Source organism: Charadrius vociferus, unplaced genomic scaffold (assembly GCF_000708025.1).
Source record: "Charadrius vociferus isolate BGI_N301 unplaced genomic scaffold, ASM70802v2 scaffold15, whole genome shotgun sequence".
NCBI classification, from domain to species: Eukaryota; Metazoa; Chordata; class Aves; order Charadriiformes; family Charadriidae; genus Charadrius; species Charadrius vociferus.
The window spans coordinates 2317188-2336963 of record NW_009650064.1 but is presented as its reverse complement, the minus strand read 5'-3'; the positions used below and the strand labels follow the sequence as shown (position 1 = coordinate 2336963).

Here is a 19776-nt window from a genome sequence, read left to right as displayed (position 1 = left end):
CTGACAGGGATGATAAATGTAAGCATAGAATATTGAGTTGGCTAAGTATGAATTACATGTAAGGGCAGCCTCATCATAGCCTTCATCTTGGGTTTATCTGTAGATAAACATATATTCTCTCTACATATTCATTTGTATATGGTATTTTCTAAAAATGACTTAGAATCTTTTGCTTTATGTAAATGTAATGCTATCGTTGTAAATATTAGTAAGTATTCGGCTTGGCAGATGTCATTAGGCAGCCATTAACAAAGGTCTTAGAAAGAATCAAACAATCCAACAACATTCATTCAAATGATCTGTGGTAACTAAAATTTGCAATGCCTTTAGAGGTTGGGAACTTACACTGAAAGCTGCAGTTGAAATTGCAGAACATTTCATACAATTGCTTTTGTCAGTGAGGCAAAGAACTATTGAAACAGTCCAGAATGGTTCTTTAATCTTCTTGTAGTAGCACAATGGACAATAGTCTGAAACATCTTCCCAACATTTTGATCAATAAAAACGTTGACCAGATTTGCATGTTCCTATGTAAATGCTAGCAAATAAAATGGATGAGTAGACTATAAAAAAGAAAAAAAAAGGATAATAAAATAGAAAGATGGTTGGAAATCACTGCCAATTTCAATTACCTGGACAACTGCATGATTGTATAGTCCAAGATGGAAGACTGGTAACAATAGATTAAAGCAATATAAAACACTTTAAGACTCCCTTTGAAGTAAAAGTTCCAAACCAGTTTCTTTCAAGAAAGAAGTATCAGAGCAGTTGTAGCTCCATATGAGCTGTCAGTCATGTAGTGGTAGTTCACGAAGAGGTCAAAACATTTGCAGAGGTTGTTGTATTAGGAAGCAGAGCAAGTATTTGTTTTTCAGCTTTAATAATCCCGAATTCATCACAACAGGAAAGTAATCTATTGCAGTTACAAGGTATTGGGACAGACACCTGTCACTTTAGTAGGATCTCCAGCTAATTTTATTAATGCAGAGGAAAGGGCTTCTAGAAACTTTAGAACTTGTTTGATAGAATCTGTAATAATGAAATTTATTCCATTCTTCAAGACAGCAAAATAGGACAAAATCATCTTAACTATTAAAAATACAAAAATTACTTTTAATCAGTCCCTCTGCTTGCAGCAGACTTCCTACTGTTGAAACAGCTTGAAGAGGCTGTGTACTCTTACTGCTTTATGGGTCATAAAGTCCAGAATGCTGCCTATATTATATGACTCTTGATTTAGTTGGAAATGAAAATTTAACCTTATTCCATTAAAGGAGACACGTATTTCCAGTACGGGGAAAATCAGGAGATAATTTTCCTCCTGCTGTGGCTGTTATTTAAAAAAGAAAAAAAAATTAAAATAAACAGTATTTAATTAACCCGTGTAAAAGGCAGGTACACTTCGTCACAGCATGGTCCTCCTGATTGTCCAAACCAGGGGAGCTATCAGCGCACACAAGCCTCCCTTACTGTCCTCGTGCCCATGTTTTCTTCTGAGGGAAGCCAGAGCATACAGGGTAGTTACTGGACCTGATGATCCCAACCTGTGGCCACACTTTAGCCGGGACCCAGCCCCGAGGGCTGCAGTTATCCGGTGCGGTGTGTTCAGACGGTGCGATGCCCCGCAGCACGGCACACGGGGACAGCAGTAGAGAGGGACGGGGAATGGGAGCAGTGTCTCAGATATAATGGGTGGATGGCACTTGGTTAATAATGACCTTTTCGGTCTAATAGTTGATCTGATCATACAGTTGGTGACATTTCGAAGAAAAGAAAATGAAATGTGGAGGAAGAAAACAAGGAAGTATATGAAATATATGAAGATGGAATGCCTTGGGGCAACTTTAGCCACACAAAAACTGAAGAAGGAATAGTGCGAAATTGTGCAAAAATGATTGCTTTTTACAGTCAGAGTATATGACATGAAAGAACTGAATGCTTTTTAAAAATCAATATTCTCACAATGGAAGTGCTGTTTTACTTTTGAGGCAGAGAGCAAAGGAGCACTTCAGAAACTGCCTTATATAGAATTGCAATTTAAGAAACAAATGTAAAACTGAAATGCCAGCATGGCTTCTGTCAGACAAGCAGTATGTTTCCTTTTGTCTTCTGTGCTGCAGTTGCTGAAACACTAACATGCGATACACTTACTATTATAATCCATTTCCTAAACAAAATTAAGTCAGATATAAGGTCAAAAGTAGGCCTTAGAAGCAGAATAAGGAGTGATTTGGAGCAGAATTAATGGATGAATATGAGGTATCTGAGCTTTGTCCAGCAAGAAAGACAATATTGTTTCAGTTCCTAGATGTTACTTTGGTAGGCAGCTAGCAGATGCTGAGACTGTGACTCAGATAATGTGTAAATAAAACTTTAAAAAAGAAATATTGTATATTAAGAAACTCAGATTTAATGAAAGGAACAATTCACTTTCCCAATTTCAATTCTAAGACATCCTGAAATAGTAAGGGTCAAATATTTCTTTGCCATCTGACCCAATTGAAAATGTTTGATGGGAAGTACCTTTACATACATCTGAGAAAAAAGACACAAGATAATGATCTGATGATTTTTTTTCACATTGTATTTCCAAAATGATTTACCTTTAAGTTGCTTTTCTTGCCAAAGCAATTCGCAATGTTCATCATATAGCACTAGGTTATTATTATTGCATTAGCTTTAAAAAAAGCATACAATAAGGTTGTTTTATTTGTGAAAATGTGTGATTTGTTATATACATCATATTGCTATGAAAAATGTATTTTAAGAACTGATGTTCTCCACGTGTGGAAATGAAACAGACAAAATCGAAACCATGGGGTTTTGAAACTGCAGAATGACTCTTTAGACCAGTTTTGTGCAATGCTGATGCCGTTTGCCTCTTCATGTTCTTTGCGTGTATTCAATTTAGAAGGTCTCATTTCCATGGGCTGCTTGGCAAGCTCAGTGAGGGATCTTCAGGTTGAGGTCTGTTATTCTATGAATCACCACAAGTAATTATCTATCCCTTACCTGGAATGTAATTAACAATTCCATCAATGATTTACATCTGACACTGTGGTCTGTCTAATTTCCTGGGAGGATAGCCACGTTAGGTCCGTAATGGTAGCCGTGTGCCTACCCCGAGGTCAGTAACTGCTCTCGATACGACAGCTGTTCATATAGGCTGTACGTGAGCTCTGTGGGGAGCCAGCAGCAGCGTAGCCTTGGCAGCACAGGGTTCGGCACGGCAACTCCATCTGCTTGGGAGCCCCGGCAAATACCGCGGGCCTGAGGGCAGCTCCGCGTTGCCCTTTCTGTAGTGCGTGGTGGTAGCCCAGTACACCAGGCTGTACTTCCCAGTCTTGGTAGTTTTAGGCTAAATCAACACCAACCACACTCATACTTTTGACTTCAATGCAAAATTATTCTAGGGAGGGTTAGGAGGGCGGTGGGACTCAATATATACACATTTCACTAGGCATAGTGATTTTTTTTTCTTCTCCAAAGGGCTGAGTAGTTGCACTTTTGAAAGGAGTTGATGCAAAAGAACAATAATTTTATTTTGGTATAGTTTTCCATTATCTCTGATGATCAGGACAGCTGTTTAATTATTATTATGTCCCCAAATGAATATATCGATAATAACATGTACTCTCTTCTTTGTTAACCACAATATTAATGGCATCAATAAAAACAGTAAATATTACAACATTTAAACATTGTAATCACAGAGATACTCTGTGAGTTTACGGCTGGCTAAGTGCACTCTCACACTTAAAGGCTGGAGAGGGCTTGAGTGGTTTGTCAGTGAACACAAGTACTGTAAATTAGTCCAGCTCGGGCTGTGCTTGGCCATGCTCTGCAATAGGCGTACAGTGTAACCCACACGAGCATTTCTTCCTGTCTTTATTTCATCTCCCTCTCTGCAAACAGGCAAAATAACTTATTATTTCTAAATGTCTAATTCATTTATGGTAAACAGGCATTCAAATGCTATTCTGAAATGCTATTTAGATACTGCATTCTCTCAATATTTTTCCCAGTGTTAACTTATCCCTTGCAAGAGAACAGAAGCAAATGATCTGTGTACTTCATGAAAGACAGTTATTCTAAAACTATAAAAAAAGGACAAATTTGGTAGGCAAACCTGGACACCCTTCTCTTCTGCAGGACTACACGGGTCTGCATTACGCATTATGTTCTTCAGGTGGCTGAGTCCAATGTTGCTGCTCCCAAGAGTTCAATAAGCCACTGATGTGTTACGCAGATTATTTTCTCCCTTTGTTTTCTTTCAGTCCTGTCCGTGCTGCTCTTTACATCTTTCCATACTGTCTTCTTTCCATGTCAGCCAAACAGTTGCCTAATCACTGACAATTCATCTTGCAATACTGTTTTTCTGAAAAGATTATCAATAGTAACCCATCGGATTTCTGTATACACAGAAATGTCCGTATAGGAAGAGGAGAGGGGAAAATATCTCTTTGCTATTTATTATATCTGCACATAGTGCAATGGAGAGTGGCACGGACTTAACATTAATGTAAAGCTAACTTGTGTAACAAGAACAAGTAGCCATAATGTTTTGTTCAGATCTAACTTGAATACTTCTGCACAATACTGCTTTATGTTGTATAGGCTTACTGCTGATCACCAGTCACCTGCCAGTTCCATATTTGGAGTATACTGTTAACAAGCTTGAATACTCTTGTAATTTTTTAGTTTCTGAGGTGTTTGTACATTGTCAGTACAAATTATCTTTAGTCCTGTCCCATCCTTTCAGACTTTCTAGCCCAGCAAGATATCGGGGTTTTTTTGCACAGCTACAACATCACTTTGTCTTTTGGTTTGATGATTTCACCTATTTACTTAAAAAAAAAAAAAAGAAAAAAGAAAAAGTTAACATTTGTCGAACAGTTTTTATAAATAGGCTAGGGCCCAAAGGAGTCATATTTTTCACAGATAGCCTGCAGCACATTCTGTCTTCTGTTCAGTCTTTCATGAGCTCAGTAATCATGGGCAAGTCACTGAGTGTCTCTTCTTTGCTTTCATGCACTGGTGAAACAGTTGTGGTAAGAATGTTCTGTGGTGGTTTAGATGTCTTTGCTAAGGTTTGTGAAAGCTTTGGAAGAGCTGGAAGTTTTGTACAAGTCACTCCATGGATGAAGCTGAGGAGCTAATAACTTGAATCAGACAGCAAAGCAGAGTAAAGTTAATATGAACCAAGACATAACTTGTATTCGGTATCATTTAAAAACTTTTTAATAAAAATTCAGGCAGTCTGGTGACAAAGGCAGTTTAGATAGCATCAGGGACCAGCTCCATAGCTGATTTGTGGTAACGTCACTGACAACATCTATATCTTCGTCCCTCTCCTCTTACAGTATCGGTCAGGACGGGATCCTCAGCGAGGCTCAGACAACGTTTCCAATAAGTCTTCAGACAGTGACGTCAGTGATGTCTCCGCCGTGTCACGGACAAGCAGCGCTTCACGTTTCAGCAGCACAAGCTACATGTCCGTCCAGTCAGAGCGGCCAAGAGGAAACAAGAAAATAAGGTGAGCACAAGGAGCTGTACTGCCAACCTTAGCACTATAATTTACGTAACTGAACATTTGTCAATAATTACATTTCAAATTAATACTTTGCCTAGGTTGAAATTCACAGGGAATTTGGAAAATACTGGTATAAATGTCTTCTTAACCTAGTGCTTTTTGAAGTCTCAATGGTATTTGTTTTTAGCCAAGTTTTGTCATCTTGGGTTATACTAACGTATACTAAAATAACAAACACATGCTGTCAGCAAGCATTAGGCGCACTTAGATTTGCACTTTATGAAAACCATTTCGTAAAATACTTAATATGGCTGAAAAGACAGTTTAACTTGAAAATTTGTGCCAGCAATGTCAGAGGCATCTTAATTTCCTTTTAAACTAGAGCTGCTGAACTTTTATAGAAGTCTTATTTAGTACCTACACAGACCAATTCCATTTAATACTTACAGCAGTCCAATTTAACTGTAGGCGTACATTGAATTACTCTTCAACAAGATGTAGATAGTGTATCTGTGAGCAAAACACAGCACCTCCTTTGCCAGTGCCCTGTGCACACTCAGAGGAGTGTCTGCAGTCTTTGGCTGCAGAAGGAATGAAAGATGTTTTTTCGGAAGGTGTAATCCACCTGCATGTCTCAGCAAAATTCAGTGTCAGTCTGTATTAATTCTCAGAAAATTGTCCTCTTGTGAGAAATGGTGTGTTTGAAAAGATTGTTTAAACATCTGTTTATCTGAGTATTGTTAGGACCACATTGTTTCTGCCATGCAGTTATGTATACATTTCTAGATGTGATGTATTGCTGCGCACCTTTTATTCAAAGAGGGACTTAGATCTAAGAAAATGCCCCAAGGTTCTCTGGTGTAGGCTGGAGTCTTAGCCAGCACGGTTTAACTTATGACTGCTTCCATCTTTTAGTTTTTATTTCATTTCTTTTGCATTTCCTTTCTTGTGAGTTCATGCATGCTCTTCTCCAGAACCTTAACTTTAATTTATTCTTTTCTTTTTTTCTTTTTGCATGCCTTTTTCAATTTTTTGTTGACTTCAGAAGGACAAGGGATATAGAGGGAAAAAAAGAGGGAGGGCTGGAAGGGGATGAACAAGATGGAGTATTTCCTGAGGAGGAAGAAAAAGAGGAGGAGGAGGAAAAAGCAAAGGAGCAAGAAAATAATGAAAAAGGGGAAGGGCAAGAGGTGACAGAGAACTGTGATAAGGAGGAAATCAAAGGATCAGGGCATGATGAAAAAGCTCAAGAAGACCAAGCTGAGGAAGGGAAAGAGGATGACAGGTAAAATATATTTCTGTTTCTTTAGACCTATTCTTCTTCTTCCTGTACCAAGACCCTCCTTGTGTTCCTTTTTTTTTTTTCCCTTTGCTTAGCTTATTGTCTGTGTTCTCTGCAGCTTTTTTTTTTGCTTTCAATCATGATGCTTTCATTTTTAAGCAAGTTTCACTCTCAGCTTCAGTGAACTTGTTCTGCATACCAAATGATGCAGCACACTAACTTGACTCATTATTATGCATGCAACTACAGCATATTATTCTTTAAATTGGTTTAGACTAGAGTTTGGATTTGACTATAATAAACAATAGAAATTGTACAGTTCTTTGTGATATTCCCTGCTGGAATTATTATTTCAGGGAAAAATCTTTTGTTGGGTGATACCTCATCAATATCAAAACCATCTTTACTTTCAATTGTGGCAGTACTAAAGAAGAGAATTTGGATAATTTTTTTAAAATCCTCATTGTGTAGGCTGATAAATATGCATACTGATCAACAATTGACGTGGATAAGCAGTCTTTCCTTTTTCTTTGTTCCATACAAATGACTGTCGTGGGTTGCTGTATTGTGGAGGGGTCATGTACCTCTGCTGCTATATTGTGTCCAGAAACATTTCAGCACAATTGGCTCCAGTTTTATCTAATATTCTAGATTTATACATTTTACAACTCCCTTGAACCGTGACTTTTAATGTAAATGAGTGACATTTTGTATTCCAAAATCCATGTAATTTGCATTATGAGAAATACAATATTCCTTCTGACTTCATTGGCAAAAAATGAGTTTGAGATTTGCTGAATATTCTTGAACCCCTTCTCGCCTACCCAAGCAAGTCTCAGAAATAAATACTTTCTTTTAGCTTGCTAATTCTGCACTACCTATAGATAACTTCTGCCTGTAAAATTATGCCCATATATGTTAGGGTAAGTGCAGAGCACTCTATGGCAATCCACTTTCTTCCTTTGCTACAAACTTACATGTATACATGCCTGTACTTACACACACATGGGAACATGCACAAAGCAAAGGTGATAGAAAAAGAGAATCAAAATGCATAGTGTTCAGTCTGAGGTGGTATGGGCCACTATAGCCATACTACTGGTTGTATACATTAAGTGCCATGATTCCTTCACTCATGTGAGTGCCTTTTAGATTTCAGCAAAAGCAGTTGTTTAGAAACAGCTGTCTTTAAGACTGCCTTGGCGTCTGTGTTCCAGGGACTGCTAGATGGTAATGTGGGAAAGGATGTTTTAAAAACCTTTTTCTCTCCCGGCTCCCACTAAGTTCCTGGTTTAATCATAGAACTATAGAATGGTTTAGGTTGGAAGGGACCTTGAAGATCATCTCATTCTGACCCCCCTGCCATAGACAGGGACACCTCCCACTAGACCAGGTTGCCCAAGGCCACGTCCAGCCCGACCTTGAACACCTCCAGGGATGGGGCCTCAACAACCACAGACTCACAGAATCACAGAACGGTCAGGGTTGGAAGGGACCTCTGGAGATCATCTAGTCCAACCCCCGTGCCACAGCAGGGTCACCTACAACAGGTTGCACATGACAGCGTCCAGGCGGGTTTTGAATGTCTCCAGAGTGGGAGACTCCACAACCTCTCTGGGCAGCCTGTTCCAGTGCTCCACTACCCTCAAAGTAAAGAAGTTCCTTCTCATGTTAAGATGGAACTTCCTATGTTCAAGTTTATGCCCATTACCCCTCGTCCTATCACTGGGCGCCACTGAAAAAAGACTGCTCCCATCCCCCTGGCATCCTCCCATTAAGTATTTGTATGTATTAATAAGATCCCCCCTCAATCTTCTTTTCTCTAGACTAAAGAGACCCAAGTCCCTCAGCCTTTCCTCATAAGAAAGGTGCTCCAGTCCCCTAATCATCTTTGTTGCCCTTTGCTGGACCCTCTCCAGCAGTTCCCTGTCTTTCTTGAACTGGGGAGCCCAGAACTGGACACAGTACTCCAGATGCGGTCTCACCAGGGCAGAGTAGAGGGGGAGGATGACCTCCCTCGACCTGCTGGCCACACTCTTCTTGATGCACCCCAGGATGCCATTCGCCTTCTTGGCCGCCAGGGCACATTGCTGGCTCATGGTCATCCTGTTGTCCACCAGGACTCCCAGGTCCCTCTCCACAGAGCTGCTCTCCAGGAGGTCAGCCCCCAACCTGTACTGGTGCATGGGGTTATTCCTCCCCAGGTGCAGTACCCTACACTTACCCTTATTGAACTTCATAAGGTTTCTTTCTGCCCAACTCTCCAGCCTGGCGAGGTCACGCTGTAAGGCAGCACAGCCTTCTGGCGTGTCAGCCACTCCTCCCAGGTTTGTGTCATCAGCAAACTTGCTGATGGTACACTCTATCCCTTCATCCAGATCATTGATGAATATGTTGAACAAGACTGGGCCCAGTACTGACCCCTGAGGGACACCACTTGTTACTAACCTCCAACTAGACTCTGCACCACTAACCACAACCCTCTGAGCTCTATCTGTCAGCCTCTCTGGGCAACCTGTTCCAGTGCCTTACAACCCTCAAAGTGGAAAATTTATTCCTAATGTTTAATCTAAACCTGCCCTCTTCCAGTTTAAAGCCATTCCCCCTCGTCTTACTGCTACATGCCCTAGTGAAAAGTCCTTCTCCAGCTCTCCTGTAGGTCCCCTTTAGGTACTGAAAGGGGACAATAAGATCTCCCCAGAGCCTTCTTTTCTCCAGGCTGAACAACCCCAACTCTTTCAGCCTCTCCTCATAGGAGAGGTGCTCCAGCCCTCGGATCATCCTCGTGGCTCTCCTCTGGACACGCTCCAGCAGGTCCATGTCTTTCTTATGTTGGGGATTCCAGAGCTGGACGCAGTACTCCAGGTGGGGTCTCACCAGAGTGGAGTAGAGGGGCAGAGTCACCTCCCTTGACCTGCTGGCCACACTTCTTTTGATACAGCCCAGGATATGGTTGGCCTTCTGGGCTGCGATCGCACAGAATGAATCTGGAAGTCCTGCCTCTCAAAAAGCATGACCCTGTTCCTGATTTCCAGCTTTCCCTCAGGTTAGTTTCCAGCCAAAATGCTGTCTCTCACATGAAGTCCTCTTTGAGAAACAACTTCATGGTCCCCATGCCAGCTAGTTCCTCTGCTTGTGAGCTGCTTTCTGCCTTCAGGAAGAAGCAGCACAAGTCAAGGGTCCCTGATTGATGGAAAAACAAGATATTACTGACTGCTGTGCAGTCACTTTTGTTTGTGTTAGATTTTGCCTGCCAACATGGAAGTCAGCCTGGTATTATTTGCCCACTTTGCCCATTTTGACCACTTTTAGTATGTAAGTTGTGAATAAAAAGGGAAGTTTCTCTCTATATCCACCTTCCTTTCCCATAGTACAGTAAGTGCTCATCTTTTTAGTATTGTCTAAACGTTCTTCTAGGGTAAGAAGCAAAATGAAAAGCACAGATTGATTCCTATATAAGTACAGGTATAGGCATATATATACATTTGTATACACACATAGTTGTGTATCATTAACATACTGAAATATCATGACTTGTGCGTTCAGTGGACAAACCTAAAGGCAGGATTGATCTTAAGCATTGCTATAAATTCAGTGCCTTCTGCTTTCTTGTTTGGCAATTTATATGATACCTTATACCTGGCAATTTATAAGATACTTATAAGAGAAGTTAATAACTTCAGCTTTCCAAAAAAATGTTTTCAGACCCGCCACCAATACTAAACAATCACCAATGCATCACTTAATAATTAAACATATCAATAGGTATTGAAGAGACCCAACAGAACCAAAGCAGCCAGCTCATCCAACACAGAATAGTAGTAAATTATCATCTAGTTCTTGAGATCCTGGGCATCAAGAAAAGCTATATTTGAGATGGGACTTTTCAACATATATTTTTACCTCAGAGGTGCATCTTCAGTTGAACAGCAGTCACCTTTCCTCTGGGCAATCTGGAATGTAGGGACTGCTCTCAATCACTCCACCATCAAAAATTAGCTCATTAAGGATACGTCATACCTCTTGATGTCTGTGTGCTTATATACTATATGGGTAACAGTAATAGTCACACTAAGGGCTTCAATCTGCTGAGATCATAGGTGGGTTCAATGTAATTTAAATGACCGTGAAGACAAATACCCATCATGGATTCATCCCATGACTACTTTAAAGAGTCCCACAGTGCAATAAAATGCATTAGCTTTTGGAGCGCTGGAGCAAAATAAATCAATACATCTTTTTTGGCAGAAATAGCTGCAGCATCAGATTTTGCCTTCACTAAATCTTGTAAAACTAAACCTTGGCATATGATTGACCTATTGGGAAAATATAATTGTGTTCTTTCTTGACAATACATGTGAGTAAACAGAAAACATGGATCAAGCTTCCCTGTTGTAATTTTGAAGGATTCCTTATGTACAGTTCCCTGACATTATTTCTTATTCCAGCTGTCTGATGATATGAGGGACAAAAAAAAACCTTCTTAGATCTAATGTGTGAGCAATCATAAATTTTATTGCAGGAAATCTGTTTAAGACTGCTCTAAATCTTAACCTTCTTTAACATTTTTCTAAATATCCATCCTAAGCATTAATTCTGATAGTCGCAATAGTTTTGTTTTATCATATGAATACACAGCAATTGTAATCACAGAGAAGGATTTCACTGTGCTTCATGCTGTTGAAATACAGAAGAAAAATACAACCTCTGTTCCAAGCACACAGAGTCTAAATAATGAGATGACATATGAGTCCAGAGAGGGAAACACAGGAGAATTAAGAAATGTTCCACACGACAGGAGATAGTTACAATACTGGGTTGGGGGCATCTTGACAACAGAGAGTACTAAGGGGAGATTTGAAGAAAGAAAATAAGATCACTTTGTGAATGTTTCTGGAGAGCTCTTCTCAAGCATTAGAGGCAATGAGAAAAAAACATGAGATGCTTACCAAAAATATCTCGAGTGGATGCTGGGGCAGGTCTGATGAACAGCAGGAGCTGATCTTTCAGTCTTGAGTATGTGAAGATAAATGTGATAAGGAACAACTGCTAAAATACTAGAAAATAAAGATGTATTATGTACAACTGGATAAAGGAGAGAATAGCTTTTTACTGATGTATGGAGAAAGATGACACAGCCAAATAGAAAGGCTATGAAACTTGCGTTTCCTGTGGTATCCTGGAAAGGTGTTAGGGTGGGTAAATTGCCAGGGCTGGAGAAAAGCACTGCAGCAGTTGGCATCTGAAATGGTGAGAGAGTGGACAAAACAATTAGCTGTGTGGGTGGACAGAGAGGGTAGATATGTGAAATAGAAAGCATGCACAAATCACAAAAAAGTGGGCCTAATATGAAGCCTGAATTAAAAGACCTGCCAGAATATCAGGTCTGAATGAAACACATGATCCACATGGATGGGAGAATAAGCAGAAGAGAGGTCTTGGAGGGAAATATGAGTTTAATGATACAGAGTTGAGGTCAGCGACTGTAGTGTAGACAGGAGGAGAGAGAGGAGACTAGAGGGGAGCTTTTATTGCAGAGAGGTTAATGCTTTGATGTACTGTTGATGAAGGGATGAAGGGATGATGTTTGAAGGATAGCAATAAAGGAGGCAGTGCTACAGCCCTGGGGGACCATCAGAGTTAATGGGGTGGGCAGAAAATGAGAAGCTACTAGAGCACATTTTGAATTAAATGTTAGAGAGAGAAAAATTGAGAGTGGATGAACTGTGGGAACTAAACAAGGTAACATTTTAGAGCATGGTTAATTGTAGCAAAGCAAAGAAAACAGTGTACTTTTGAAATCTTAAGAAATCATTAAAGACTTTGGCAGGAGTAGTTTCAACTGAATGCATAAAGGGGAAGATAGCTGTTTGGAAAGTATTTGAAATGTAATTGGAAAACAAGAACTCAAGAGATTTACTTAAAAAAATGTGTTCCATTAAGAGATGAAAAGGAGAAAGGCAATGTGGCTGTAGTTGCAGAACTCACGATCAGAGCAAGACCAGAGGTTCTGCATTATTTTCTAAAGGAGAATGCTAAAGCAAGGTTGTATGATTCGGGGAAAGAGCCAGTGATGACCGGGTGGCTAGAGGTAAGAATAAGGAAAGAGGCACGGGAGGAATGGAAATAAGAGAGCATACAATCACTCAGGCAAACCAAATAGTTGAGGAAGAGATCCAGTGAGAAATTTCTGTGTCCATGACAGGGGCAAGGGGAGAGAAAGGTATAAAGAGGAGAATGCAGAGACAGCACAGAAGAATGTCATGTGTTTTGCTATGTATCAGAACTAATCAATGGCATCCCGTGTGAAGAAGTGAATGCTAAAGGAGCATAGAAGAAATAGAACTGATTAAGTAGGAAGATGACACAACCAAGGAAGGAGAATTTGTAGTAGAAGAAGTCAGCTGGGTTGTAATTTTGCAGAGGCATTTGAAGATACAAGAAACAAAATACAGGATTTGGTTCAGATACAAAACTTTTTCTCTTCCTAATGGTTCTTCATGCTCTTTGTGCCCTTTCCCTTGTTGGATATAAAGGTTTGTTTCAAATTCACTTTCTAGTTCTTTTTTTTGTGTCAGTCAAAAAAAATTTTTAAAGAATTTAATCTGTAGTTTTTAAAACTGATTCCTGATGAGTATTTGTTCCTTAGTTTTTCATTATATTGTAATCTTGGTATTTCAGTTTTTATGAGCCTTCCACTGTGATTGCAGCTATTATCAGTTAAATGTAGTGTTTTGCAAAGCTGGATGAAAAAGCATGTCAATTCAGTCCGTGCAAGCTCCTTCACAGGGGTGGAAGCCTGTAACATTTTTTGAAAATCTATATTCTGAGAAAACATCAAAAACTGTGCAAAAGATAACAAGCATCCAGAATCTATTTTCAATGTGCGTGTGCTGTTGGCTTTCTTAAAGCTATTTCAGAATTATTATAATGATTGCTCCAACTGCACTACTGGATGAAAGAAGTTAATTGTGCCTAGGCTATCTAGCCAGACAGGCCATATGTTTGTAAGGGAAAGCTGTAGCCTGAGACTATCCCCACTGCAGGATCGGTCCTTTAGCAAAATTGCAGTACAGGCAGTCTGTGCTCCAGAGAGAGGGAGAGAGGGAGACTAGGAGAGAGAGAAGGTTCACCCAGCGTAATTTCTGCCATGTGGGGCGAGAGAACTTGGGTACAGCTATGTCAATGTTCATGTAATTTTTCAGGGAAAACACGTCAGCATGCAGTTTCCTGCAGCTCTCAACCCAAGATGTTGGTGTAACTGTCTTTTTAACGTCACAACAAAGTGACCTTGCCAGTCCTGGGATGGGAAAGGCAGGTTGCAATACGATGTTCACCAGCTCTTTTCAGCTGCAAAACATTTTGTTATTCAGGCAGCTGGGGCAGGCATGACTGACTGAGTCCTTTTACAAACACCAGCAACTTAATTTTGTGTCCCCTTAACATAACTCTTTTGCATACTGCTGACTAGATCAGCAGACAGATGCTTACGTGTTGCCAGTCTGCTGCTCTGAAGCCAAAGGACCTCAAATAAACTTTTTTATCAGTAAGATTTCATGAGCAATATGGGGCTGCATGGATCTGTTTTAGCAGTTCACAGCAAATTCTTGCCTGATTTGAAGCACAGATTCAAACGCACTACTTTTTCATGTAAGTTTTTTAACTTCAGCATTCCCCATTGAGGCAAATCTTCAAAAGCTGTAAATTCATATAGCAACTGGGTCTGTAGCGACACACACAGTCAATAATTTGGCCATTTGGTTTTTTATACCTTCACAGATGACAAACAAGAAAATTACCTGTAACTTCTGAAAAAATATTGTGAAAAAGGATATAAAATATCAATGGTTCAAAAGGAATTATATGAATTCATATATTTGTTGTGAAATCTGTACTATGAGTAGAATACGATTCATTTAAGAAATCTAGCAAAGTCACCTGTTTCTAAGTTACTCATCACCATCTATCAAACCCTCGGAGACTCATTTTTTCCTGTTGCTTTGGAGTAAGTACAAAAGATGTATAAACTGCTTTATAGCTAGTAAACTTATTTTGATCCACTGGGAAATAATAAAGTAATGAATTTGAAAGTACACATTATTAACAGGTGAACAGTGAAAATATCTCATTTGAAACAGTCTGCAGCTTTGATATGTGGTGCCAAGCGGGGAACTGAGACATTTTTTCTTTGACAGCAACACAATATCAGAGACTGCTTCCCTCCCCATGAAATGCAGCCTGCGCTTCAGCCTCTGTTGAGTCAGCTCTGACCTGTGATCCAGAAAGCACTGATGTACTCCTGTTACTAAAGGTTCTTTAAAAAGAGTGCATCAGTAGTTTAAAAAAAAAAAGAAAGAGGTGCAGATGGAAAGCCCTGGAGATATGCAAGGAAGTAGGGATGAGGAGACAAATCAAAGTGAGGATTTGAAGCAAGTATAAATGTTGAAATTAGTTTTTGCACTTCTAAGTGTGTTAAAAAAGACTCATTTTCTGAAGATATATCAAACTAGATTGAATCATAAGTTCTTCAATAGACAGACTTTTTTGTCTTTATTGGTACAGGATTGAGCACAAGAGGCCTGTGGACAAGAATAGCAACAGCAACAACTAAGTGTGGGGTAGAAACTTATAAAAACAAGGAATTGAATGTTGAAGCCCATCAGGCTTTGCTTTCTTTGATATTATGATTCTATGGCTCTGTATGTTTTCTGCATGTTAGTGCTGTATGTTTTCACTATTTCTACCTTGGTACTATTTTAATAGAAAAATGAAAATATTCTGTAAAGCTAATGCAGTTCCTTTTCTGATTCCTCTAAATATACTTCATTACAAATAATTAATAAGCTTATCACTTAGCCTTCTGAGAGCAAACATAAACTTCTTCTTGTTACTTCATAAAAGTATGTCTAAAACAGAGTTACTGGATTTGTGCCAGTGCTTTTGAAACACACTGCCAGACCCATCTGGCAAGTATGATATTTTAACTAAGGGTCAGGGGACCAGTGCTGGTCTTACTATTGCTTCCTTAATACCTATTGTAAGATGATATGCCAGTGGTTTGACATCGCCCATCTATCTGATTTTAACGTTGTTTGACCAAGCACATGAACACTATGGTCCAGTACTATCACTGTACCTGCATGGTGTTCATACGCGGTCTATATAAAGTCCCCAAGGTGCTACCTTATGTGTCATCAGGTGGCCTCTATTAAGAAATAAGTCTATATATTTCCATACAAATACCACTGGGAGCCCAGTGCTTCCCTGATTGTAGCCGTAACACAAGCACAATTCTTATGGAGGTCCAAGGTAAACCTGTGCACATTGCCTCAGCAGGGAGTTCTGGTCATAGACCTGTCCTCCCCAGCTCAGAAAAACAAAGTTTACAGACTCGTGTTCAGAAAGATGTAAGCCAAGTTTCCTCACAACATTTTCTTTTTATGATGGTCTTAAGTTTCCTGTATGCTTTTCTAATTTCCCCCAGAGGCCCAAAGTGACTCAAAGTCGTTTTGTCAAAGTGACAGAAGTCAGACAGGCAAGATCATGATGTCCCAGATAATGTCTTTTTGGTTGAGGTAATTATGGCTTCAGATCTCTTGCTCGTGTCCATTTAGCTCTCAGTCCCAGAAGATCAATTCAGAGAGACGCTGTGGTTTGTGAGATGTTAGCAGTGCCTATTCTGACCCTGATTTTTTGGAGTTCTTAAGCAACCTGAATTTACAAGGAATGAAGAAAACATCAGAGTTGCTTTATTCTTTAGACACCCACTGCCACACACATTCACATAATCAGCACAAGGAGCATGAGCATATCCACATTGTACAGTACTAATCAAAGCAGTCCATGCTTTCATGAGTGAAGTATAGATGCAGCTATAGTGAAATCCATATTGACTACAGCAATTTATTTAAATAAAATCCTTTCAGGACATCTGGCTCTTCCTTGTGCATTATGTGATTTTCCCCTTAATGTAATCTCACAGCACATCCTACCCAGTTGCTGCATGTCTATCTTTCAAAGTTTTCTAGCTGTCAATGTGTTTTCTAAATACAAAAATCTTCCTCATAGCTAATTTCACTTTAGCAAGTAAAGATGATAAATCATGGCTTCTCTTACCCTGAAGCAATGCACGATGTCTTTTATCTCTATATATTTTTGTGAATTTCTGCCTTCAAGTCTGAAATTTTTCTCACTTTCCGGACTTGATTTTATATTATTTCTCTGGTGGTTTTAGGTGTGGGACACATAGTGGATTTAGAGTCTGGTTTATCAATTCACTGCTTGCTTTTCATTTTGTGGAGCTCTTTTCAGCCCTGCAAGGAACAAATCTGGACAAGCTTGCAGTATAGCTTGTGACTTAGTTGGCAGTGTTAATATAGAAAACAGAAGGACCCCTCTCTTCTGTCTCTGTTGGATAACTAATTCAACAGTATGTTCGAATAAGCGCATAACATTCAACTTTCAGATTAAGTACATGCAAGGTGCATTTATGTAAGAGACACCCTCAATTAAATCAGGTTGCTCACTGTCAGTTTTAATTCGGCACGCTACTTGTTAACCAGCTGTAACAAATGCAACTGCTTCTTTGCCAGGCTGGGTTAAAGAAGTTGCTTTCTAAACTCCGAGATTTTGAATGGTATTCAAAACTGATTCTGTCTTTGTTTGGAATGTACTTACTTTATTGCCAAGTAATATTCATTATTAGTCCATATTCAGAGTTCATATGGACCGCTTGTATTTACAAACGAATATCAAACTAATACGACAGCTGACTAATGCAAGTCTTTTGGACCTCAGCTGGTTTGCTGGCTAGCTGCCTTTTCAATGCACTCATAGTAACTGGCTGCCTTAGTTCACTGTATCAAAGGAAGGAATTTCTGCAAAGATTTACTACTGTTAGCAGGGTAATAAAGCTTTTCCATAATTCGTAAAGGAAAGCTTGAAAGTTTATCAATGTTAGATGAAGATGAATATAACATTTTTTGTTATAATGCTAATTTAATTTAAATTTAAAAGTTGCTATAAATTAAAAAAAATGGTTATAAATTGTAATGTTATATAAAAACCAGCCAATTATTCTCTCAGAGATGGTAAGGACTTTTATCAAAGATCTCAAGCTCTGTGAGAATTCAGTTGCTAGTGTTTGGAAACAGTTATCTGTGACAGTGTTTTTTTCTGCATTGCTTGCTTGTTGTGGCAATGTTTGGTAAGTAACCCAATCGCCTGACCCCAAACAATTTTTGAAATTTGTCCCTATTAAAAAAAAACATGCCAGGCATGATACGGAAAAATCTAAAAAATCTATACATCTATTAATTTGTAATAACAAAGCAGTGTGCAGAGCTTGATACCTAGCAGAGCGGGCAAGATTCCGTTCAAGTCAACCTATGTACTGTAACAGGAGAGGTATTTCTCATTTGCAATGAAAGAGACCTTTGAAACAGATACTTCATATAAAAATCGTGCTACTTTTATTTTGAGATGTGCGCACAAGTTTTATTTGAATAGTAATGTACAGAATACATTATAATCACTGATTTATTGTTTCCCACCAACTTTCTTGTTATAATTTCAGTAAAATAAACCTAATAATTAAGTCAGTGCAGTAGCTTTTAGAGATTTATATCACAAATGAGTTAATAGGACAATATTTGACCAAGTGAATCTCAGGAGACTAAGTCATTATAATTTTGAACCTGCAGTGTCTCTCTTTGATGTGAATTGGCAGATGAGTACGTGCATTGGCCGGAAGCGTTGTTCCCATGGAAATGTTATTTCCTACATCACAGCTGTCCCCATAATGCTGTTTTTGTTAAATTTCTTCAGCAAATTAATGAAATTAAAGCCTTTCCAAATGAGTTAAGAGGTCTGTTAAGAGTGGCATTAAAATTCCTCTCCTGCTTGCAAAAAGCTGTACACAAAATCTTCAGTGGGCCTTCCAGTCTCACAAGAGACATGTATTAGAAAATATCTATTTGAAATTGAAAAAGAGTTAAAATCCTTTTCCCTAGGACATCACAGCACGCAACTGTACTCTACGCTTGGCAAAGTGGATTTTTACTATTGCGGGTGCTTTATTTTCATTGGGCATTATTGCCCGAGAAGTAAGCTAAATGACAGGGAAATAGTAATATTGACTTTGCAATGGCAAAAAAAGAAACCTGCAAGATCCACCAAATGACTTAAGTGTAAGTCTGATTCTCCAATACATACACTTTTGAGTGAGCAACAAGATTATATGTTTTCATTTCCAATTCTGCTGTAAAGATGACTGCAAAAATACAAACAAAATCCTCAAAAATCCCACTAACAGTATATGGTACAATGGATAATATTGATATCTTCTCCCTCACATTTAAAAATATTAATAATATTGTAGATTGGAAAAATGCCTGTGTTTCATGATACTGGTTTTAGTAAATTGTATTTGTTGGTAAGTGAAAAACAAACATAAACAGAATTGTCATAGTAATTTTAGCTTATCAGTCATACTTAGAAGCATAGAATAGCATTTTTTATTATTCTTTGTAGAGCAAGTGATATTCTTTGTAATTTGTTAGTGATCACAGAGTCACAGGGTGTAAGGATTCTGTACTGCTCCCTGTGCTGCCTTCTGCCACAGACTGTTACCGTTCAGGGCCAGGGTCTAATTTAAAAGTCAGTTTTATTATAACATTAGCATTACTTTACTCCTGCAGAGCTCCTGATGATGTGATGTCAACTTACCAGGTTAGTGAAGAGGGAAGAGGAAGCTTTTCTACGTCTACCAACACAAAATATCTGTCTTGTCGGTTTGTTAGTGAGGAAGACGACAGAAGGAAGAGCAGGGAGAGGAAGAGATGGGAGAAAATGCCGGCTGACAGTTATGGGTTATGGGAAATAGCCCTTCAGTTCAGCAAGTCACTAGCTCAGCTACAGAGCTAGGGTTCCTGGCGCTGGGACTTATTTTGAGCTGGCTGCT

General features: G+C 39.1%; 1 protein-coding gene across 3 annotated transcripts in view; it reads left to right on the top strand.

Moving 5' to 3' along the window:
• Nucleotides 1-19776, top strand: part of RIMS2 (regulating synaptic membrane exocytosis 2) — a 340994-nt gene that overhangs the window by 259456 nt on the left and 61762 nt on the right. The window contains exon 21 of one of the 3 annotated variants that reach the window (XM_009891808.1): nucleotides 5364-5536. The exons of the other annotated variants lie outside the window; for them this stretch is intronic. Within the exon in view, the coding sequence (XP_009890110.1) occupies nucleotides 5364-5536 (173 nt within the window). The remainder of the gene's footprint in view (nucleotides 1-5363; nucleotides 5537-19776) is intronic. 3 annotated transcript variants of the gene reach the window in all.